Below are 20,760 nucleotides of genomic sequence, written 5' to 3'. Positions count from 1 at the left end.
AAGTGACCATGACTAGGGTAGTTCCCACGGCGCCATCAATATGACGCATATAGCAACGTGCCAGTTGGCGGTAATAGCACACTACGTCGTATGTAGGGCTATTAAAAAGCGACCGCAGGATTTTTATCCACCTTAGATTAATGTGATCGAAAGTAAAAGCAATACGCGGAAAGTGGAGACTTGCACAGGAAATATGGAGAAACAACTGAAAGGGCGTCTCTGTTAGGCGCCAGCGTTTCGATAGGGATACCTGTCTTGGTCAAAGGATTGTCAAGGCCGAAAGTCCTCTTGTCGAAGCGCTGGCACGAGACTGCGGCGCGTTTTCGTTGTTCTAGCTCCCATATTCCTTGACATTCAGGAATTTGTAATTCTGAGCAAGGCGTCGCTTTAGGGTTCCGGCTAATAAAGTGATCATGTCGGCTAGTTGGTCGAGCTCATTGAGTTATGGAACAGCCCGAAAGACGAGGACACAGGTGAGGACGCAGAACGCGTGGTTGTTATGTGTCTCTTCTTTTTTAAGATTCCGAACGACTTCTTTATTGACCAAGAATTCTCTATTTGTAAATGACTATACCCTGCCGCTTAAAATTTCTTGCAACGTGTCACCGTTTTAGTATTCCATCCCCGCCAGTCGAAGCCTTGATACACACAGCCGTCAGCTGCCCCGTCACCGTCACCGCACAGGTTTCGGTCAGGGGAAAGCGCTTCCCCGCTGGTGCATGTCCTCTTAAAAACAGGCGAGGAAACGCTGTTTCCGCTGCTTGCTGACAAAAACCGGTGCCGTGACGCTGAAGGGACGGGGGCAATGGCGGCTGTGCGAATCAGGCCTAAGAGAGTATCACATCGCTAATTCTCTACCGTTACTGCGCTTGCTGGCTACGCCACGCGCCAGTTGCGGGCGGGTTGCCGGGACGGTACAGATAACGCGGTGGCGCTATGCTAATACACTAATGGAGAGTTTTAGATTAGGGGACGCAAGCGGCTTGCGTACGCAAGAACTAGGGACGACGGTACTGCGCATGCGCTGACCCAGACGTGCCTGCGCATGCGCAATACCGTGGCCACTAGTTGGTGCGTATGCAAGCCGCTTGCGTCCCCTAATCTAGGCTTCTTGCTCGATGCACCAAGGAAGTCAGGAACAAAGAGAGAGAGAGAGAGAGAGAGAGAGAGAGAGAGAGAGAGAGAGGGGGGAGAGGGGCAATAGGGTGGCGCACACAGAAGTTCCGAGCAGGACGGGGCACTCACGTTGAGGTCGGTGAGCTTGGTGAAATCCGGCACGAGGAAGTAGGCGATCCCCTGTCCGGAGCCGCTCAAGGTGACACCCTTGACCAGAAGGATGAAGAGCACCACGTACGGGAAGGTCGCCGTGAAGTAGACCACCTGTTTCATACGGGGCAGAGCACACGGCGGGGAGCCACCCCTCTTACATGCGCTCTCTGCGGGCTCGCGCGCAGGTCATCATCTCATTTTGCGAACGAACCACGTGTCCCGTGTTGCTGGCCATCCGGCCCTGCTGCCGCGCTTATGTGCGAGCAACCTCAAGATCAATGGAGCTCAAGCGGAATCGAATTTCTCGATCGCAATTGGCTGCCTTCCGCTGCTTTCGCGGAGAAATTTAATCGAGAAATTGATCGCGATCGAGCCCGATCGTGATAATGTCCCTTGTGACACCGGTATAAAGAACGACGATCACGGTATTTAAGGCTGCCGGTCAGACGCAAGTACGCAATCCAGCCTTTATGAAATGTTTCGAAGACCTTGCTAGCGCGACAGTAAACTGTCATTGGTATCTATCTGTACAGTGCCTTCCTAAGGGCCTCTATCACGACTTCCTTTGCTCCTAAGAGAGAGCAATAGATTGGTTTGGTCGGTTTTCACTGAACAAAAGTATGCTGTCCTGCACGGTAAGGAAGACAGTACAAGAACATGAAGGCGGCCCAGCCCTTTATGTGCTGTCTTGTACTGCCCGTTTTCACTCGGTGAAATGGAGCATATATGATAATCGTAATCAACCTAACTCACGTCCGCTCCAGGACGGAAGCTTTGAACGGCGATCTCCGATTACCCTGTCTTGCGTCAGCGGACTCCATCGCATGACATGACAGTTTCCTGATCTCATCTGACCGCCTGAAACCTGCTGCTTCTCCAACCCACACCTGTGCTCTACTGTCTTTTGACGTTGCGCCTATTATACCGTTCCATCACGCTGGTGACGCGGTCCCAGGCTTGTTCTCAAAGCTTCAGTATCCTTCAGGTTTCTGCCTTACAGGTTAGTATCGGTAGAATTCAATGATTAGACATTTTTTTATTTTCCGGAATAAAAAAAAGATACAAAGCAATATACAGTGAAAGCTCGTTAATTCGAACTTCAATAATTCGAATTTATGGATAATTCGAACTGTACGATTTGGTCCGGCCAAGCTCCACAGAAGTATATGTATAAAAAAGTCCGTTAATTCGAACGCGAGAAGGTTCCCTCACGGATAATTCGAACTACGCTCGCCTGGCACACGGCCAGAGAAACGCGCCTACTGCCTACACACAAGGCTGTATTGCCTCCGAAACGCAGAGAACGGCGAGAGAAGGCAAAATCGGAAAAAAATCTAACCGACGCGGGGTCAGCCAGAAGGCAGCGGCTGCTGCCGCCTCTCCATTCTACTTAACCTCCGAGACTTCTTGCCCGTTGCGAATCTCGGAAGCTTTGCAAATCTTGTACAGCTGCTAATGTTGTGCGGAGATGGCACGGCAAGCGCCAAAACACAGCGAATCAAGTACGTTGCAGCTGCGCTTGCAATCCAGAACCAACGAATCAGGCCCTTCGCCACCTTCACATGTTCAGCGTCTTTGTCTCGGCAGCCTTCTTCGGTTGTGCACCTCTGTTTTCAGCTTAGGAGGTATGGGCCGTCGCGATTCATTGTGATGGTGTTAAACCTCGGCTAACGTTCGTTTCGGTGGACATCGGTGGTGTGGTACAGTCGGAACCAGAGCTTCGACCTGAAGATGGCGTGTGCCCGCGGCATACACCATCACTTTCCGACACGGCAAATTTCTGACATACCCTACTGCTTCCAAATCGCAGTGTACTGTTGCTCTCCTTCACTTTCGTTAGTTCGAACTTTCGTTAATTCGAACTGAAGCGGCTTCCCCTTGCGGTTCGAATTAACGAGCTTTTACTGTATAACAAGCAATAAAGCAAATAGCTTCACTAGCCGTTCTGAGTTGCAGAATACGAGGCATGCTACAATGCCCTGTAATGATGACCTCGCAAAATATCTTGTCACTCGTCAAATGACTTCAAAACATTAAAGGCATTCTCGGCAACTTTCATTCTGTACAGGCGGCGATAATGCCAGGATTAGCATGTTGCTTTGTACTCGTTAGTTACTGTTCGGGTCCAAATTAGTGTCCTGCGTTCACGATTAGTCTCAAATCAACGAATTGGACGGTGTGGCTAAGAGAAAGAAGTCGTCGCATTTTGTGAACGTACCTTTCCTGATGACGACACACCACGAATGAGGCACAAGAACACGATGAGCCAGCTGACGAAGAGGCAGAGGCAGAGGTCCCACTTGATGCTGCCCACCTCTTCAATGTTTGGGGACAGGTCCAGGACGTATTTCCTGCACAGATTGTACGGGGACGCCCCATGTTTCCTTTACCTTCGCATATACGACCCAAGCTTGGGCCCTTGCACCGTGCTAAGCCCTTGCACCATGCTTGCTACGCCCTTGCACCATGCTTGCTACGCCCTTGCACCATGCTTGCTACGCCCTTGCACCATGCTTGGTACGCCCTTGCACCGTGCTTGCTACGCCCTTGCACCGTGCTTGCTACACCCTTGCACCGTGCTTGCTACACCCTTGCACCGTGCTGTGCCAGCATTGCAGCGGCTACTTGAAATATACTGCAATGTGCGTCTTAAACCGAGTTAATTGCAGTGGGCCTTGCTGGTGTTGTTGGACAACGTACCATCTATTCCCTTCGTCTTTTAAAGCGAATACCTCTATTTGGCTTTTTCGCCCGCTTTTCGCAGTCGGTGATTGGACGTTCACCGCAGATAAGAAGGCGCCGATGCAAAGGTCACGTGATCTCGCGCCACCGAGTTGCGTGGCGCGTTCATCGCTGACCGCAACCAGTAAATGTATCAGCTTAAAAAAAAATTGTTTCAATGCGAACGTATTTCTCAACGGTGAAAACTATTTCGTCAAATTTCGATAAACACCTAGGGCTTTTGAGAAGGTCGTGATGATAGCCCATGGGCGACAATGCGATATGGTAGAACTGAACTTCGTCGGACAGATGCCTTCGTTCACACGCTTTCAAAGTCGTGCATGTAAGCGAATTAGCCCGGCCTGCTGGCACTTGCTGTCGCGCGAGAGCTTTGGGCCTTCGGGAAAGGTTAGATGATGGGACACGGCCTCCGAGATCACCCCCATGCGCGTTGGTAATCTCGGAGGCCATAGTTGGAGTGAGAGCTCGGGAGGAGAGGAGGGTTTGCCCTCCTCTCCTCCCGTCAACCTCTCCTCCTGTGGCGGCTGCAGGAGAGAGATCCTGCACCGCTACACAGATGTACCGGTTAACGATTCTGTTCTCTACGTGATTGCGCGATGAAACAACAGACGACACTAGAATCGCCCCAGTGCAGCAAATGTGCACGAAGGAACTCACTCCCAGAACTGTTCTGCCGCCGTCTGGGTCGCGTTGGAGCAGTTGGCCATGATGGTCTGGAACGCCTCCACGGGCACCGAGAAGTTGGCGCCGTGCGCTGCCGATGTGAGCCAGACTACGTCACTTGAGGGGAAAAGCTCGGTGCTGAAGCTGCTCACGTTGCTGCTGTTGGAACCGCCGTACGTCCGCCACAGCACCTCTGGAACGTCTCTGCATTTGGTCTGCGGTGGAAAAAAGATTGATTGATTGATTGATTGATTGATTGATTGATTGACTGATTGATTGGGAGATATGAAGGATGTCATGATGCAGGGCGCCGGACGAACGCTTACCAGCCGAGGTTCTCTTTAACGTGAAACCTGGTGCTTGGTACAGAAGCAGTTTTGCACGCAAAATCAGCTGGAAATCGAACCTGCGACCTCGTGCTAAGCTCCAGAAAGCTTTAGCTACTGAGCCACCGCGGTGGTTAGAGAGTGATAGCGACATACTGACGTCAGTGAAAGCAGGGTACGTTAGCCTGGTCTCTGGACCGGTTCGCAACTCCAAGTAAATGCTGAAATGATAATTAGTTTGGATTGAATTTATCTGTGCCTACGTCATCTACGGGCCTACGTCATCTACGGGGTCGCCGTTACTCGGCGCGGGTCTCCGCTCGCCGTTGCCGGCTCGCTGGGTCCCTGCCTTTCGAGCGCCCCGAGGACCTGCTGGACGGCCCGGAGCTGTTCGTCTTGGGTCGTAGAAGCGACACGCGTATGCATTAATTCAAGGATCTAAGCACAATCTCCGTATAGCTATAGCGTACCTAGAAACGACGGCCAGAAGCGCCTCAGGTGCAAGAACCGCCTGGGCAGAGCGCTTCACCGCATGCAATGAAATTTGCAAAGTGCCGAAGTGAGAGACGAGGCTTTGCCAGAAGCGGTCGCGACAAAATCCACAAAAGGGATTTCAAACGCGCGACCTTCGAAAAAGCGTTTGCTCTCTTCTTTGAGCAACAGTGGTCCAGCAAGATAAGCGCTAGCCGGGATCGCGGAGTCGGTTCAGGTACGTAATTGCACAGCAAGTTAGTTCTTACTGTACCAAACTGATGTGCTACTAACACCAATCATTACACTACACTTAGGTTGAATCCCATCCATAAAGGCTGGCAGCAGCAAGCCTATACACGCACGTGGAGAAAATGCGATCTTTTTTTTTCTTTTTTTTTGCGGAATCCGCTTTTGTTTGTTTCAACGCTGAGACGAAGATGTAGCATCGTGAGGTTACATTTGCCATGTCAATGCTGCATCCTAGATTTTTCACGTCAGCTCGCTGTGATCAAAGCGCGCTTCTTCACGGGTGCTTTTGGTCTTTGACGATGTTTAGCAGAATGCGTTGTTGGGCAAGTTGGTGCATTGTAATTGGAAACATTGGTTGCGCTTTTTAGACAATCACAAGGAAGGAAGACAGGACAGGCGCTTCCTTGTGATTGTCTAAAAAAGCGCAACCAATGTTTCCAATTCTTTGACGACACAGAAGTCTTAACCAAATCAATGCCACAGTTTCTCGACAGACGACCGCAAGAATACGACTAAAAGACGTCCGTAAACTTTTTTCCATTAATCTTGCTTAATGTCCGGGACAAATACTCAATGTCATCTATTCCTAGTTAACTTTAAAAAGGATTGTAGCCTATGTGAGCCCCCCCCCCCCTCCTAATTTCTCCAGGTTCTTTTCGCTCGTGCGCACCGTCGGCTTTTAATTGACTATATTTCGTACACATTTCGTAAAAAAATTAAGCGGAATAATGATGAAACTCCTTTGTAATTAAGGTCAGTGGATTCTTTGAAAGTCACAGCGAAGAAGAGGCACTCGTTCCTCCCCCATTCGGCCTCATTAAAGCCCCGTTATTCGTGACCTCCGAGTTCGCCGAGCAGGCGGCGAGGTTCCTGTACCGTTTTAGTAGCGAGATCGAGGGTGCGCTGGGGGGTGACGTCAGAAAGTTGCCAGATGTGGCTGGCTACAGCGTCACGCGAATCCGCCCGTCGCCTCTTCGTCCGACAGAGGGCGTTGCCGGCGCGGCCGCTCGGGGAGGGGGGGGGGATAAAATATTTGGAGCACGTGGCACCGTGGCACTGCATGCTCCATCCGTAAACTGCGACGCGAGAATCTTGACAGTATACATATAACTCGCGCTGCTCAGATGCAGGAACACACTGGCCCTTATTAAGCAAGAACGGTGTGCACAGACCTTGAGCTCTATACCCCCTAACGGCACACATTCGACCGGTCTTCTTTGAGGGCGCTTTCAGAGTGCTCTCCGTGGTGGTCGTGGAAAATGACGCTGACGCTGTGTTACAGGCACAGTTTTTTGTTGTCTTTTTTTTTGGTAGCGTCATTCTGGTTCTGATAATACTTATGGGAGCGTGCTTATTGTTGTGAAAAAAAAAAGCTTAGTTACATTGTTAAGCGAAATTTGACGCTTAGCAGGAGCGCTCGGAAACGACCAGTCGAATGCGTCGCAAGAAGAATGTACAACCTATGGGAGTTACCTTGCCCCCCCTCTCCCCCCCCCCTCTACCCCCCCTCGAACAATACTCGCCGTCTACATCTCGCGTGTACTTCATTTCTTCAAGACGGCGCTCCAGGAATTGTCAAAGTCAAACATAAAGTATGCAGAGAACAAGCTAACAAAAGAAAAATCATAGTACACGGCGTGCAGTGTTCAAGTTGTTGGAATCTGGGGCGTGAATCTCAGATTTCAAATAAATGTTTCTACCTGCATACCTGCAGACGCTTACTTAGATATTGACTTTACATGTGTGTCCTCGCACTTGTGTCGAATATTCCCAGCAAACGAGAGAAATTTTTTTTTTTGGCAGCATTCGAACGCAAGCAGGAGCAGCAACTCAGTTTCCTTACACAATTAGGCAGTTCACATATACGTACTACACATAAGTAATCACATTTGACTACACTCTAAGAAAAAAGAGAGTAAAAAGTGAGTCACAGCAACTTGACTCTCTTTTTTCTTACGAAGACCCATTTTCGCGCGGGTAGAGTCACAAAACAAGAGTCAACATTTGTGTGTGGGTCGTTTGACTCTTAATAGGACGCGAAGAGTCGTCGTGCAAGATTGCGACTCCTCTGATATTCGAGATGAGTCTGGCGAGAGAAAGATTAAAATGCAGGACAAGAAATACCAGATAACGTCTTCTGTTTTAGGCAGGCCCTCGGGTTCCTAGTCCTGGTTGTAATCAGTTCAGTTCAGTTTTGTTCCTTAAAGGCCCCCATTTCAGGGGGCGTTACATAAGGGGTGGGATTACATTTGTAGTGAGGAAAACAAACAGCGATAGTGATTTAACATTGAAGGTGATCTGTTACGCGTTCTTGAAAAGCAGGTGTTGAAGCGATGGCGACGATGTCATGGGGTAGGCCGTTCCAGTCCATGGCTGCTCGAAGAAATAACGAAGCTGAAAACGTAGTAGTACGTGATAGTGGGCGGGCAACTTGAAGGGGATGACTGGTGCGGTGGGATATTCGTGATGCGGCGGCGATATACGGTGCTTGATCGAGAGGAGAATAAAAGAATTTGTGATAAAAGGTGAGGCTAGCAATGCGACGACGAAAAGAGAGGAGTGACAGTCCGGATGTAGCTTTCAAGGATGAAACACTGACGTCATATGAGTATGAGGAATGAATAAATCGGGCAGCACGATTCTGCACAGCTTCCAATGCGGTGATTAGATATGCTTGATGTGGGCTCCAGATGGGGGATGCATATATATTCTAATTTGGGTCTTATAAGTGATTTATACGCGAGCAATTTAACATGTGGTGGGGCAAGACGAAGGTGTCGTTTTAGAAAACCGAGTGTTTTGTTTGATGCTGAAATGATGTTACCGACATGTTACCGACATGCGGTGTATCATTCTTTCGTCAAGCTTGTCATGTTCTGCAATTACATCGAACTCTCAATATCGATTTTCCTTGAACATGTTTGTTAATATCTCACACGCTTAAGCGATAGCTGGCTTCCTATGCTAAGGAAGACCCGGATTTGTCACAATGGATTCTGACCATAAGTAAATCAAAAAAATATAGCATTGGCTACTAAAGAGAGCACAGCAACGAGATAACAAGTTCAGTAGGCGCACTCAACAGTGTCGATTGTAAATGTAATTGCGCTACGTATAAAGTTAAATTTTGAGGATTTAGGTTCCAAAATCAAGATCTTGTTATGAGGCGTACGGTAATGGAAAACTGCAGATTTATTTTCAGCAGCTCGGGTTATTTAACGTGCACGGAATGCACAATGTACGCGCGTTTTCGCATTCTGCCCCCATTGGAATGCGACTGCTGCGGTTGTGGTTGGACCCGTGACCTCGAGCTCAGCAGCGCAACACCAAAGCCACTGGGCTACCGCAGTGCGTTGCGTTCCGCGACCAGAAACAAACATTAGCGTACGCAGCACTGCTTTTGAACCCCCCAGAAATTTAAAAACAAAAATATAGCAGTTTCCCCCCAATGCTGCATGAACCACTGCACGAACCAAGGTTCGTAGCTTCATCACCTGAATAAACTGCAGTAAACAATCGCTTACTCCGTAAATTAGCAAGCACGGGGTCACGCGCGCACGTGCAAACGTGAACAGATTTCACTCAATGACCGCGAACACTCGCTGCCACAGCGTCGGCGTGATGAAGGGCGCGAACAGAGCGGACAGAACGCTTCTGCTGCCTCGTCCTTCAAAGCGTCTCCGAAACTTGAAATGGCGATATAGAAGCGCCTTTCCCCTCCCCCCCCCCCCCCTCCCCGCTTTGCACCCATCGGAAATTATCTCCAAGACAGATCGAGAGTGGCGCCAGACCGGGCTAGAGCAACGGCCAGAGGAGAAGCGTGCTAAACCAGCGCCTCCTTTTGCCGGCTTGCGCGCGTTTTATCACGTGACCACCTATAGATACTTGGGGCACCCATCCAGGCACTATACATCTCGGCTCGCCCTCGTACACTTCCTTTTAATGCGCACAGCTAACGGAGCAGGATAGGATCTTATCGCACTTTATACGTAAGCTCACGGCAACACCGACAGATACCCGCCGTGGTTGCTCAGTGGCTATGGTGTTGGGCTGCTGAGCACGAGGTCGCGGGATCGAATCCCGGCCACGGCGGCCGCATTTCGATGGGGGCGAAATGCGAAAACACCCGAGTATTTAGATTTAGGTGCACGTTAATGAACCCCAGGTGGTCAAAATTTCCGGAGTCCTCGACTACGGCGTGCCTCATAATCAGAAAGTGGTTTTGGCACGTAAAACGCCATAATTTAATTTTTAACACCGACAGATATATTTCGGCGGTTGTGTCCATATAATTGCTATCGCAAAATTAGCAATACATAGAAAATTTTACTAAGGACGAACCACGCTGCTTCGCCATGTCGTGATAGAGCGGTGAACGATAGTTCTAGAAAATGTGCTGCTAAATCTCCGCCAAATGACTACACGCTCGCATTTGGTGACAGCGGCACACAGTCGCAAGAATTTGTGGAGGAAATTCCGGAGTTCTGGCAGCTTCAGGTGCACTAGATCATTCAGTAACATGGGCAGCTTTGTAGTTCTACCTTACATCAGAGCAAACTGCACTCGACAGAAATCAAGGGCAGCCGCATCGTTATAGCTAAGCAAATTAAGGACAATTACGCCGCGTCTTCACACTTCTAGCACGCTCCGACAGCCCAGCGATAGATATTTAAAACACAACCACACTCGGACGAGAAAATTTTGCTTCTGCCAAGTGAACGTAGCGGGTATTTCAAGACGCGTGTTAAATTGATGGCTGTTTCATTCGTAAACATTACTTAAGTGACATAAAATTATCAGTGAGCAAAACAGTTTTTATTTCAACGCAAGGAAACAAAACCGAAACTAGCGCAACTGTTTTGCCCAGTTGTGCAGATACAAAATGATCCAAAGCCGAAGCCGTCAATAGCATGACGCCATTTTGAACTTGTGCTTCATCACGCGCTAGTACGTTGTCGTTGAGTGGTTCTGAAATCGCTGCGTTAAGGGCGACTGCAACCAAGCGTTGTGGCAAGTTACGGTGGGAGCTTCTGTCCGTGCTGTGCGATTGCGACGAGGGGACCGCCGCGAGCAACAGCGTATCGCCGATTTCGTCTTTGCCGACATCGCCGGACCGTCACAAGCGCCCGAAGTGCTGCGGTTTGCACTGCATCTTTCATTGTGATGTGGGAGATCGCAACGGACAGAGACGACCAGATGCATACGACCGACTACGAGCGGGGAGTGACCTGTGCCATATTTCTCTTAACGTCTCAGGTAAGCATATCAGCTTTTGTTCCGAGTTTACAAACGGCGCGTACTCGGCCCTTCCGGTACGGCTACATTTTGCGCCATGTTTCTCTTGGCAGTTCACAGACGTTTCTTAGGCATGCGTGCGCGTATGTAGGCGGAAATACTACTGGCAGACGGAAGCCTCAGGAGAAACACCGTTCTTAACGACTCTAGTGACGAGTGGCCTGTCGCATCGAAAAATCCGTAGAATATCAAGTACTGCGTAACTTGAAGTGTAGATACAATACTAGCACCAGTGTGACTTTCGCATTGCGAAGACAGGTAATCGAAAGGGCAGCTTGTGCATTCTGAAGATTTACTAGTGCTTTAGGTATATTGCCGCGAATAATAAAAGTGCTACAACGATGTATGGTAGCGTCAGGCGATGTGGCAGCACAGATATTTTAAGAGCAGTTAAGCGGCTGCATGCACAAGCGAACAGACAGCGCTTTCAAAGCGCTGAAAGAGAACAAATTTTTTGTGCATTTGGCTGTAAGTAGAAAACACATTAGCTCACAATCTAAGCCTATATATAATGTAATATTTTTACGTAATCTTTATTTTCACGGTTGTAAAAATTTAAAAGCATGAATATGCTGCAACATTTATATAGTAAATCCTACTACGCTTACAAAACCTGGCTGTGTTATGTGGTGAAATTGTACTATTGCTACTGGATTTTTTATATTGATTCCGGTGGTTTATGAAAAAAAAGGTCCTTTTATGTGTAGTTTTATGTTAGTGCGTATATTTGCCCAGCAGAAATGAGTTGATTGCAAAGTTGTACCTTCCAGTGAGCTGCATATGAACCCAAGTTTATCCTGTCTTGGCTATTGTAATGTGCATACAACAATTTTAAGTATATACAGCTGTAGTTGGCTTAGTCGCTGCAACATATTTTGTAAAAGTAGAAGGCCATTTATTATTTTGCTGCTTCCATGCAGAAATACCTTTTTTCTTATAGCAAGAAAGGCTGACAGTATTGAATGAAATGAAGTGTGTTGTATTTTTCTACTAACATAATAAAGGAAATTTCGTCTGCCGTGTATCGGAGATTAGTTTACCTTTTTGTACTAAACAATGCATTATGTCCTCGGCTACTGCTGTTGTCCTGTGTATTTTTATAATTTTGAAATGTATTTTATTTTAGGTATTCAAGAAATGGCAACAGCCAGAAGTCACCATCTTACCAGCACGTTATGGGTGAGACAAATCGTAGCAGGCACTTTTGCTTATCTCATTAGCATACGATGCTATTTGTTGTAATTTTTGTGTCCACTTTCCTGTCTTTATGCATTGTACTATTATTGTGCAAAGGGTAACAGTTTTACATTGAGACAGAGTAATCACCCAAAGGGGAGACATGGCTGGAGGAGACAACACACACAAGCCTCCTTTGTCCGTATCTTTATATTGCGCAATTACTCTGTCGTTATCTGCCAACAAACCCAAGTTCCTCATCAGCTACATTTACTAATGATCCGTTATTGCAGTTTCATTGACATAACATTGAAAGTACAGAGGTACACAGGAAGACAAGAGACTTGAACTGATGAAGAGCCGTAGAACAAGGACCGCTGGAGCCAATATTTTGACAAAGAGAAGGAGATTTTTTTTCTCAAAACGTTGGCTCCAATGAATTTTCTTGTTCTATCACTATTTACGGTTGAAAGAAAGCATTATTCCTCTTGCTGAAGTATTATGCATTATGGCATAAAAATTAGCAGGGTGAAATATGAGGAATGTCAAAATTCTTGTATATTCCAGTGCTAAAGCGAAAGCCAGGAAAACAAGATGTAGAGAACCACATTGTTATTTTTCATTGCCCAGTTTAGCCAGCTTTATTCCGAGCTTGCACTTTGTTGCATTAACGACCACTGGAATTTGTTAATTGAATTAGCTTGGTGATTTACTTATATTAAGAGATTTTGAACTTGTATTAATGCAGCTTAACATAATGCATGTAAAAATAATTTACAATGACATATTTAGGTGGCAGGCTTGCAGTTGTCTAGCAGATCACTTGATGGTATGAGCTCAGGTTTCAACCGAGCTTCCATGCACAAACCGGTTACACATTTTTTGTTTCATTGCTTGGATTTTCATAAACATAAGTACCGTTTCTTTTTTTGTCGGGCTTCTAGTTGTGTCGTAGGACCTAACTGTTTACCTTTATTTGTATTGGTAGCCATGTTACACAGACAGCTCAGTTTTATTGTAAATCATGTCATGGTAGGACTAAGAACATTTGTGCAAATTTGTTGCAGGTACACTCTGGCGGCTCCTACCCCTGTGTCCTCCCACCACCCTGTCCTGACTACGTCCACTAGGTAGTTGGGAGCCTTTGGTGGCTTCTGCCACTGCATCCTGCCACCACCATGTCCCGACTATGTCCACTAGGGAGTTGGCAGCCTTAGTGATGATGCCAGCAGGCTGACAGCCGACAGAAAGATTCAGGTAAATGCCTGTAATTAAGCGACGTCTTTTTGAGTGAAATGGCTTGTAGTCACTCAGCAATGAAAGACGTAACTTCGAAGTAGATTAGACTCTCTGCTATCTGTGCAGGGATTCTCAAGTCCATGCATTTTGTCTTAGCCGCCAAGAGGCTATGTGTATTAGACGAAATGCGATGCAAATTTTCAAACTGCAAGAGACCACTTGCACAATTTTTTTTTGTTTAACACAAAAACTACTTTGATAAAGCTTTACCAATTTAAAAAGAATACAATGTACTCTCATACATGGTATTTGGCATAAATTTACTAGGGCTGCCTCAATGGTAAGTAGGCCGATAAACGTACACCAAAACTGTCTTCTTTTCCAAGTTCATCCTCCTCTGTGCACTGCTGCATAATGTATCTTTCTGATACTATTCTTGCACACAGCACAAGTCCTAAACACATGGATTGCAGTTTTTGCTGTAGGTCACTTTTGTGAAAATAAAGTTAATAAGCCATTTTGTCCATTTTTAATCAGCCATAATAAACTGAGCAGTGGCTAATAAGCAGTCAAGTTTCTGGTGTAAGGCCTCTCTTCGTTGTTAAAAATTTGGCCCTCTTAATGAAAGAACCAAATTTTTGGCTGCCACTTTATGATGCATACTTGACATAATGACATAAATTTGACATAATGTTTATGGCAGTAAAAATTTTTTTTGCTTTAAGTATTGCGTGAAATTGAGATTTCTTTTATATTGAAAGGCCCTCAGTTTTCAAGAAGAAATTCCAAGTGGTTGTGTGCCAGGTTGGAACAGCTGGTATGGAATAGCCTACTTACACAAATAGGGAGGGTCATGTACACTTGACTTTATGTTAAGATACTATTATTGATCCACAAAAGACAAATTGATGGATTCCATCCTATAAGCAGCTCTTCACATTCAGTTCCACTTTTGCACATTTATATACCTTGAGTCTGGTGACTTGTGTCTGTTTTCATCATCTGCTATGTGCAGATGGTAAACTTCAGATTTGCCCTATGGTACAGAATATTTTGGTGCTAAATATATGAATCTGTGTTTTTCAGGTTGCCTCGAAATTTTACCCAAGCCATGCCGCACACTCGGGCCAGGCCTCTTGCGAACGACGTATAACCAGGCTCAACGCATCAGGGTCGAGGGAGTCCGGAGATCAAGGCAACCTGCTGTGCAACCTTTGGTGACCCTTCTACATGTGCTACCTATTTCACAGCTGTGCCTCACCTACCATCTATCCAAACAGCATCACCAGCTGTGATCACTTATCGAACCATGGATGAATGTTGGGGTGGATTGATTTGAACAGACATTCTATTTGTCTCTTCAAATTCTTTGTAAATATTTCTGTTATAATTCATATGTGTGTTTAGTATCTAGTTTTTAATAGTTCCTTTCTCTTAGAATTCTCACCATCAGCCCCTGCTATTCTAATGTATACCTGCCTTTAAGCCCCGTTTCTCATAGTTCTTTCGTACTTGTGGGTGTAATTGATAGGTTATTAATTCTTGTTGTATGGAAGGCTAAAATACGAACTTACGGCATTTTTTCTTCCTTTGATAATCTACAGCACTGCAATGTGTTCAAGAAATGTAACATAACACGGGCTCTGGTGTAGGATAAATTTAAGAGCAATATAAAGTACTTATTTCAAGCACCCATTATTTTTTAAAAACTCAAGGATATAGGAGCACAAGAAAGAAACTATTGAACTAGAGAAACATTGGTTCCCCTCATAAGTCTGGTAATAATGTGACTTCTTTCACTGCAAAGATACTGGTACTCGCATACAAGGCTTGAGACACGAAAGCTATGATACCCTTGGCATTTCTCAGTGCTTATTTGCCACACTGATGAATGTCAAAGGCAGCATAGGTTTCATGCACACATTGGTTGTATTACACCTTTTGAGTATTGCATTTCTCAAACACGGTTTTGCAGCAGTGCTTTAAATAGCAGATGTATTTCCTAATTTTCAGAATTTGTTAGTGCAAGAGTAACGCTACAGATCATGTAAAAATAATTTTACAGACTATATGTCCATGGATGCATGTTTCTTCTGATGACGTAGCCGTGCCATGTGGTCGGGGGATGAATGTCCATTTCAGATTTAAATATTGGCTTCCAGGCCTGGGTTAGTCTCCTACACTGAGTATTCTAGGTCAAAGCCCAGTTACTAGAGGAAAGTGAATAAAACTAGGAATTATAAACATCAGAAGATCTTGTTCGGGACACTAATGTAACAATCAGCAAGGTTCTTTGTGCATTCATTTCTAGATTTGCGAGATTATATTTTGACTGGTTTCATTAATGCGAGAACAAATATTTGTTTATTCTCATGCTAGAGTTGGCTGCCCCCATTCGCATACAACCCCTTTACAGGCTAAAAATTAAGTGTATAATAGGCTGGTTTTCGGTTTTGCGCCCTCAGTGTTAAGGGATGCAAACGGTGACATACAACAGAATGCAGAAAAATGTCTAAAGAATGCAAGCAGGGCATGGGACTTTTTAGACAGATGCATGCGTGTGCTATTTATAAAACTCCCTATGGTATGCCTCAAGGCATTTTGTAACCCTTTGGTAGAAACACTGACACCCACTTATTAAGGGGAAATGCTCCTCGAAACAACTTTTTAAATTTGTACTAGAAATTTGAATGTACTGGTATTCATAGGGAGTTTTATGTAGATTTGAATTGTCATTGGTTTTTGTGTAGCTGGTGTTTAGTTATGTCCTACATAGTGGCAATATATCTTTATGGGCACTTGTGTGTAAAAGTTTCGCAAATGGTTTCACATGCTGTATCTTATTTAGCTAGGTGTATACCGCAAAGTGGCGATACCTATCCAAACAGCTTGTACAATTACTGGAATTATGCAAAAAATGTTAGGCCACTTTAAATAATTTTTAGATTGCAATTTCAATTAGATACTGGTATTCTGCTTATCTTGAAGAGTATGTATGCCAAATTTAATTTGTATAGGACAATTATAAAGCACAAGGTTATTCTCATGCTATTGTGAGAAAAAAATTATTGAAGTATTCTCAATAATTTTAGTAGCAGGCCTGCCTGCCTGCCTACTAATCTTGCATACTTCTAGTAACTTTACGTGCTGTTTGAATAGATATCGGCACCTTGCAGTCTACAAGGAGCTGAGTTAACTGCAGCACACTGCTTTTTCGTGAAAATTTAATACACAAGAAAGTGCCCGCAAATATCACTATGTATTTTGCCGTTGTATAGGACATAACTCAAGAAGCAGCTAAACAAAAACTTATGGAATATATGAAATCTGCATGAAGAACTCTACAATTGGCTCTCTTTTGAAACCTCTAGTACAAATAATAAAAATATTTCGAGTAATATTCAATCAGCAAAACGTTCCCCTTGCTACAGTGACCTAGCGACGCAAAGCTTAAGGCAAGTCCTCTTGTCGAAGCGAATATGGGCTGTCTTCCCAAGGGCTTCTGTTAAAGACGGTGAATTTTCCTGCATTTACCAGAAGTGCAATACTAAAATGTTTGTGAATGTGCAATTGGTATTGGCACACTAACAGAAAAAAAGACAGTTCTGTGAAATGTAGACATGAGACGTGACTTTGTTGGACATTTAAATTTTGACTCCATATATTTGTGTTTTGTACTGAGTGTTTCAACGGTGATTGCCTCTAATTATTGAACATAACTGCTTCATGACAGTGCGACAATTTTCCCTAACATAAATTTTAGCTGTGGCAGGCATTAGAATTACAGTACTCAATAACGTCTACTTTGTAAGAACTCAGACTAGCACCAGTTCTGATATACATATACCCAAAAAGTAATGATCATCCTACAAGGCTTACAGAAGGCTTTTTGGCAAAGTAATATCCGAAAGAGCAAAGCATGTTCCACCAAGTATGGTGACAAATATTTCAGAGCTGCCAGTCTGAGGACTCCTACAAACTAACAATACCTTCAGCACTGACTAGCTTCAATAATGGGATGTCAGTGTTTTGCTAAAATTAATGAAACTTCAATTATTGTGATTTTGTTTAAGAAGACATTTGTAATTAACGTGCAGTTCTAATCTCTGTCACTTTTATAAATATTTCCCAATTATTTTTTCAGGCTACAATTTTTGGTAATAATGGTATTCATTGCAGAAAGAGCTAGTACATGGCATTTAATAAAGAAGGTACTGGTCATTGTAGATTTTCTGTCTTCAGCATTTGTTCTGTTCCACAGCTGTTTCTTGAAATTTGAAATGATGTACCCATCACTTTGTTAGCGATAAACAGGGAAATCTGTCAGTATGTTTTGTTTAAAATGGAGCTGATCAACCCAATAGTTAGGCTATTTGCTAATTATAAATTACAATGATAATAGTACAGGACCATAAAAACAGACTGATGCTGAATAACAGCTGTGCCCAGCTACATCCACGCAGCTTTGCCACACAATGTGCATGTGTTCAGAAGAGCCAAATGCCCCAGAGAGAAAGCAACAGTAACTAATTGTTCGTCATCTTGTACAAGCAGATTATGCGCTAGATGTAAATTATGCTCAGTAAATACATAAGTCAGTCATGTGAGGTGTCTCACTTTAGGTTGCAAGTTGGAACTTATTGCAATCTTGGTTGTTTTTATTTTGTTTCCTTTGTGAGCATGAGTGACTTAGTTGCCTTGGCACATTTTGTCAAAACTGTTTCTTCATCACTGGGAATCACAAAATTTCAATTACACATAAAATTTCCAGTTACTGATATGGTAGACTTCGAAGTTAATTCTCTTATCTACCAAGTAGTTTTATCATTCATTGAAACATATCCATGCAATGCACAATAGGAAATGAAATTATAAATATCTGTTCTTGCTTTCTACCCTGCTCTACAACATTATGAAGATACAAAGCAAAACTATAAGTTTACAATTGTCCCCCATAACCTGAGTTTCGCTTAGAATTTGAAAAACAAAATTGACATCCTGCTATAGTGTGAGAGTTGCTTTGGGCACCAAGTGAACTGCGTAGCACCTGTGCTAGAGTACACAACAAAGCAGAAAATCGCACCAGATTGGAATGGCAGTGGTAGGTTAAGAACAGATGTTTTATTTCACGCACCATTAATGTGGCTTATCATCTGCTCCTGTTTCGTGGGAACGCATACATTGGGAAGACAATTTTTTGCACCAATCTTACCTTAGCGGGACACTTGAGAAAGGTAGAAATCAAGAACAGGTATTCACACTTTGTTGCCCACAGTGTATTATCTGAATGTGTTTCACTCTACAAAAGACTACTGTGGTAGATAATCATAAAGACCAAGACAAAAGAATTAAAAGAAGTATGTGTCAGTCATCCTTCCATGATCTCCCTTGTTTATAGAAACACTTCTTTCTGCATATGTGCGAAGCCGTAGGGAAGCATTACATAACTCAGTCATGCTTTCCAAGTTAAAAATCGGAATAAGGACAATCACAAGAACATTGTATGAGTGATTTGTAAATGTGGCACCTAATGGAACTCATTTACGTATGTGCTGAGGGTACATTACAGCCAGTGCATAATCTGTCTGCTCTTACAGGATAGCTTGTGATGAGTAAAAGAAGCCTTCCTCACATCTTCCTCTTTGTTTCTTTTGGACCTTGGTGCACCATGTGTATTGTTACAGCTGCATGCATGCAGCTGGGTATAGTTTGTGTTCTGCTACCTCCCTTGTCCTCATTATTCATGTGCTATCTTTGCCGTAACAAAATACAGCTACCTGTGCTACATATTTTGTCAGCGTGTTTGCATTATGGCAAGTTTTGTATTAGTGGTTATTGCAATCTGCGAAATTGTCTGTCAGCTATTATACTTCGTCTTGAAAAGTATGTTTGTCAACATAAATAAACAATTAGTATAAATTTTGCTCTATTTATTTTTGTAATATTATCTGTTGTGAAGCTTTTATACACTGTTGCATGTTGTATGACAATAAAATTGATGCACAACTTTTTAATGTGGTATTTTTCAGATCAATTTTCAACTGACGCTAACACGCACAAGTTGTGGGGGAAACGTGCCAACAAGAAAGAGTACCATAAGGTAAGACAGCTGTTCTTACTGTTAGATTGGATTATCAATTGCCAACCAGTTGTTTTCAGCAAGCATAGTATAACGCATGGATTATGGAATCTAAGTTGGAATATTGTTTTTATTGCACTTGATTATCTGGATCTCCTTTGTACATAAGTGCGGCCTTCTTTATTTGTCATGTGTAGCTTACTTGCTTAAAATGTTAAATGGTAAGTTCTAAATAAAAACACGTCTCGAAGAACAGTGAAATAGGTTTAACTTATAAATGTTTTGACATTAGAGACCTGTGCAGTGCTGAATTGAACTTCCACATGAGTTACATAATATTTTTGGGTCTCATTATGGTTCTGAGTTGCATTGCAGTGTCATGCATATGTACCTGCAGGCTACATATTGGATGTTTATTTAAGACTGTTTTGCTTGGTTGGCTATTGATTCCAGTTTAATAGTAATGAGAACTGTCTTGCTTTCATGGTGATTCTGTGCTGACTAATACATTTGAATTTTCCAGAAGACAACAAAGGGTGATGAAATGTTAACTTTTTGTTGCTAACCTGCCACGTCCTTTTTGGCAAGTTTGCTATGGGTTCTTTCTTATATGTTGTCTTTTCACAGTAGCCATCTTGAGAGCTAGCCGTAGTCGTGTGTACTTACAGCAAAAGTTGGTGACACATTTTGAAAAGCGGCTCGACACTGCCATCTGAGAGTCAAACGACTTACATGGATTAGTTATTTTACTCCATTTACAAGAGTCCTGCACCATTCACAAAGGGTAACTTGACACACTGCTGGAGTTATCAGACTCATCAAGAATAGTTACCCGAATCCTTCAGCAGTGGTCATGTCACCCTTTATCTTGAGTCGTTCGACTCATTTAGAATTGTTAACGGACTCCCTGAGCACTAGTCTTTTAACCCTTTTGAGAGGGTATAGGCGACTATTACAACAGAGTGTGCATGACTATTGTGTGCGAAGTCACGCAAACACCTTGTATTGAGCACAGATAGTCTCGGGACTCTCTGCCGAAAGAGAGTTCGGGTGTCTCCCACAAAGTGTGTCGTATACGTGGCGAGTCCAGACTCTCGAAAAAGAGTAAGAGGTACTCTTTTTTTTCTTAGTGTGTACTGTGTCGCGCCGAACACCACTAACGCATTCGTTACCAACATCAACTACAAAAAATACGAACAATGTGACCTCCCTGTACCCATTGTAACAGGGAGGAGCAGGGAGTCTGGG

General features: G+C 44.2%; 1 protein-coding gene and 1 long non-coding RNA gene across 3 annotated transcripts in view; one reads left to right on the top strand and one right to left on the bottom strand.

Annotated features, from left to right (window-relative positions):
* Window positions 1–20,760, bottom strand: part of LOC135921994 (sodium-dependent proline transporter-like) — a 108,526-nt gene that overhangs the window by 17,107 nt on the left and 70,659 nt on the right. For both annotated transcript variants that reach the window (XM_065456400.1, XM_065456401.1), the window contains 3 exons: window positions 4,669–4,889; window positions 3,488–3,620; window positions 1,246–1,380 (listed from right to left, as the gene is read on the bottom strand). In XM_065456400.1, the coding sequence (XP_065312472.1) occupies window positions 1,246–1,380; window positions 3,488–3,620; window positions 4,669–4,889 (489 nt within the window). The remainder of the gene's footprint in view (window positions 1–1,245; window positions 1,381–3,487; window positions 3,621–4,668; window positions 4,890–20,760) is intronic.
* Window positions 10,633–19,443, top strand: LOC135921997 (uncharacterized). Its single transcript, XR_010570690.2, has 4 exons — window positions 10,633–10,979; window positions 12,145–12,197; window positions 13,262–13,451; window positions 14,520–19,443. It is a non-coding gene; the product is annotated as an uncharacterized lncRNA (long non-coding RNA).

The sequence above is a fragment of the Dermacentor albipictus genome, chromosome 6, assembly GCF_038994185.2.
Source record: "Dermacentor albipictus isolate Rhodes 1998 colony chromosome 6, USDA_Dalb.pri_finalv2, whole genome shotgun sequence".
In the NCBI taxonomy this organism is placed as follows: Eukaryota; Metazoa; Arthropoda; class Arachnida; order Ixodida; family Ixodidae; genus Dermacentor; species Dermacentor albipictus.
The sequence above is the reverse complement of the archived record's forward strand: the minus strand, read 5'-3'. Positions and strand labels throughout refer to the sequence as shown.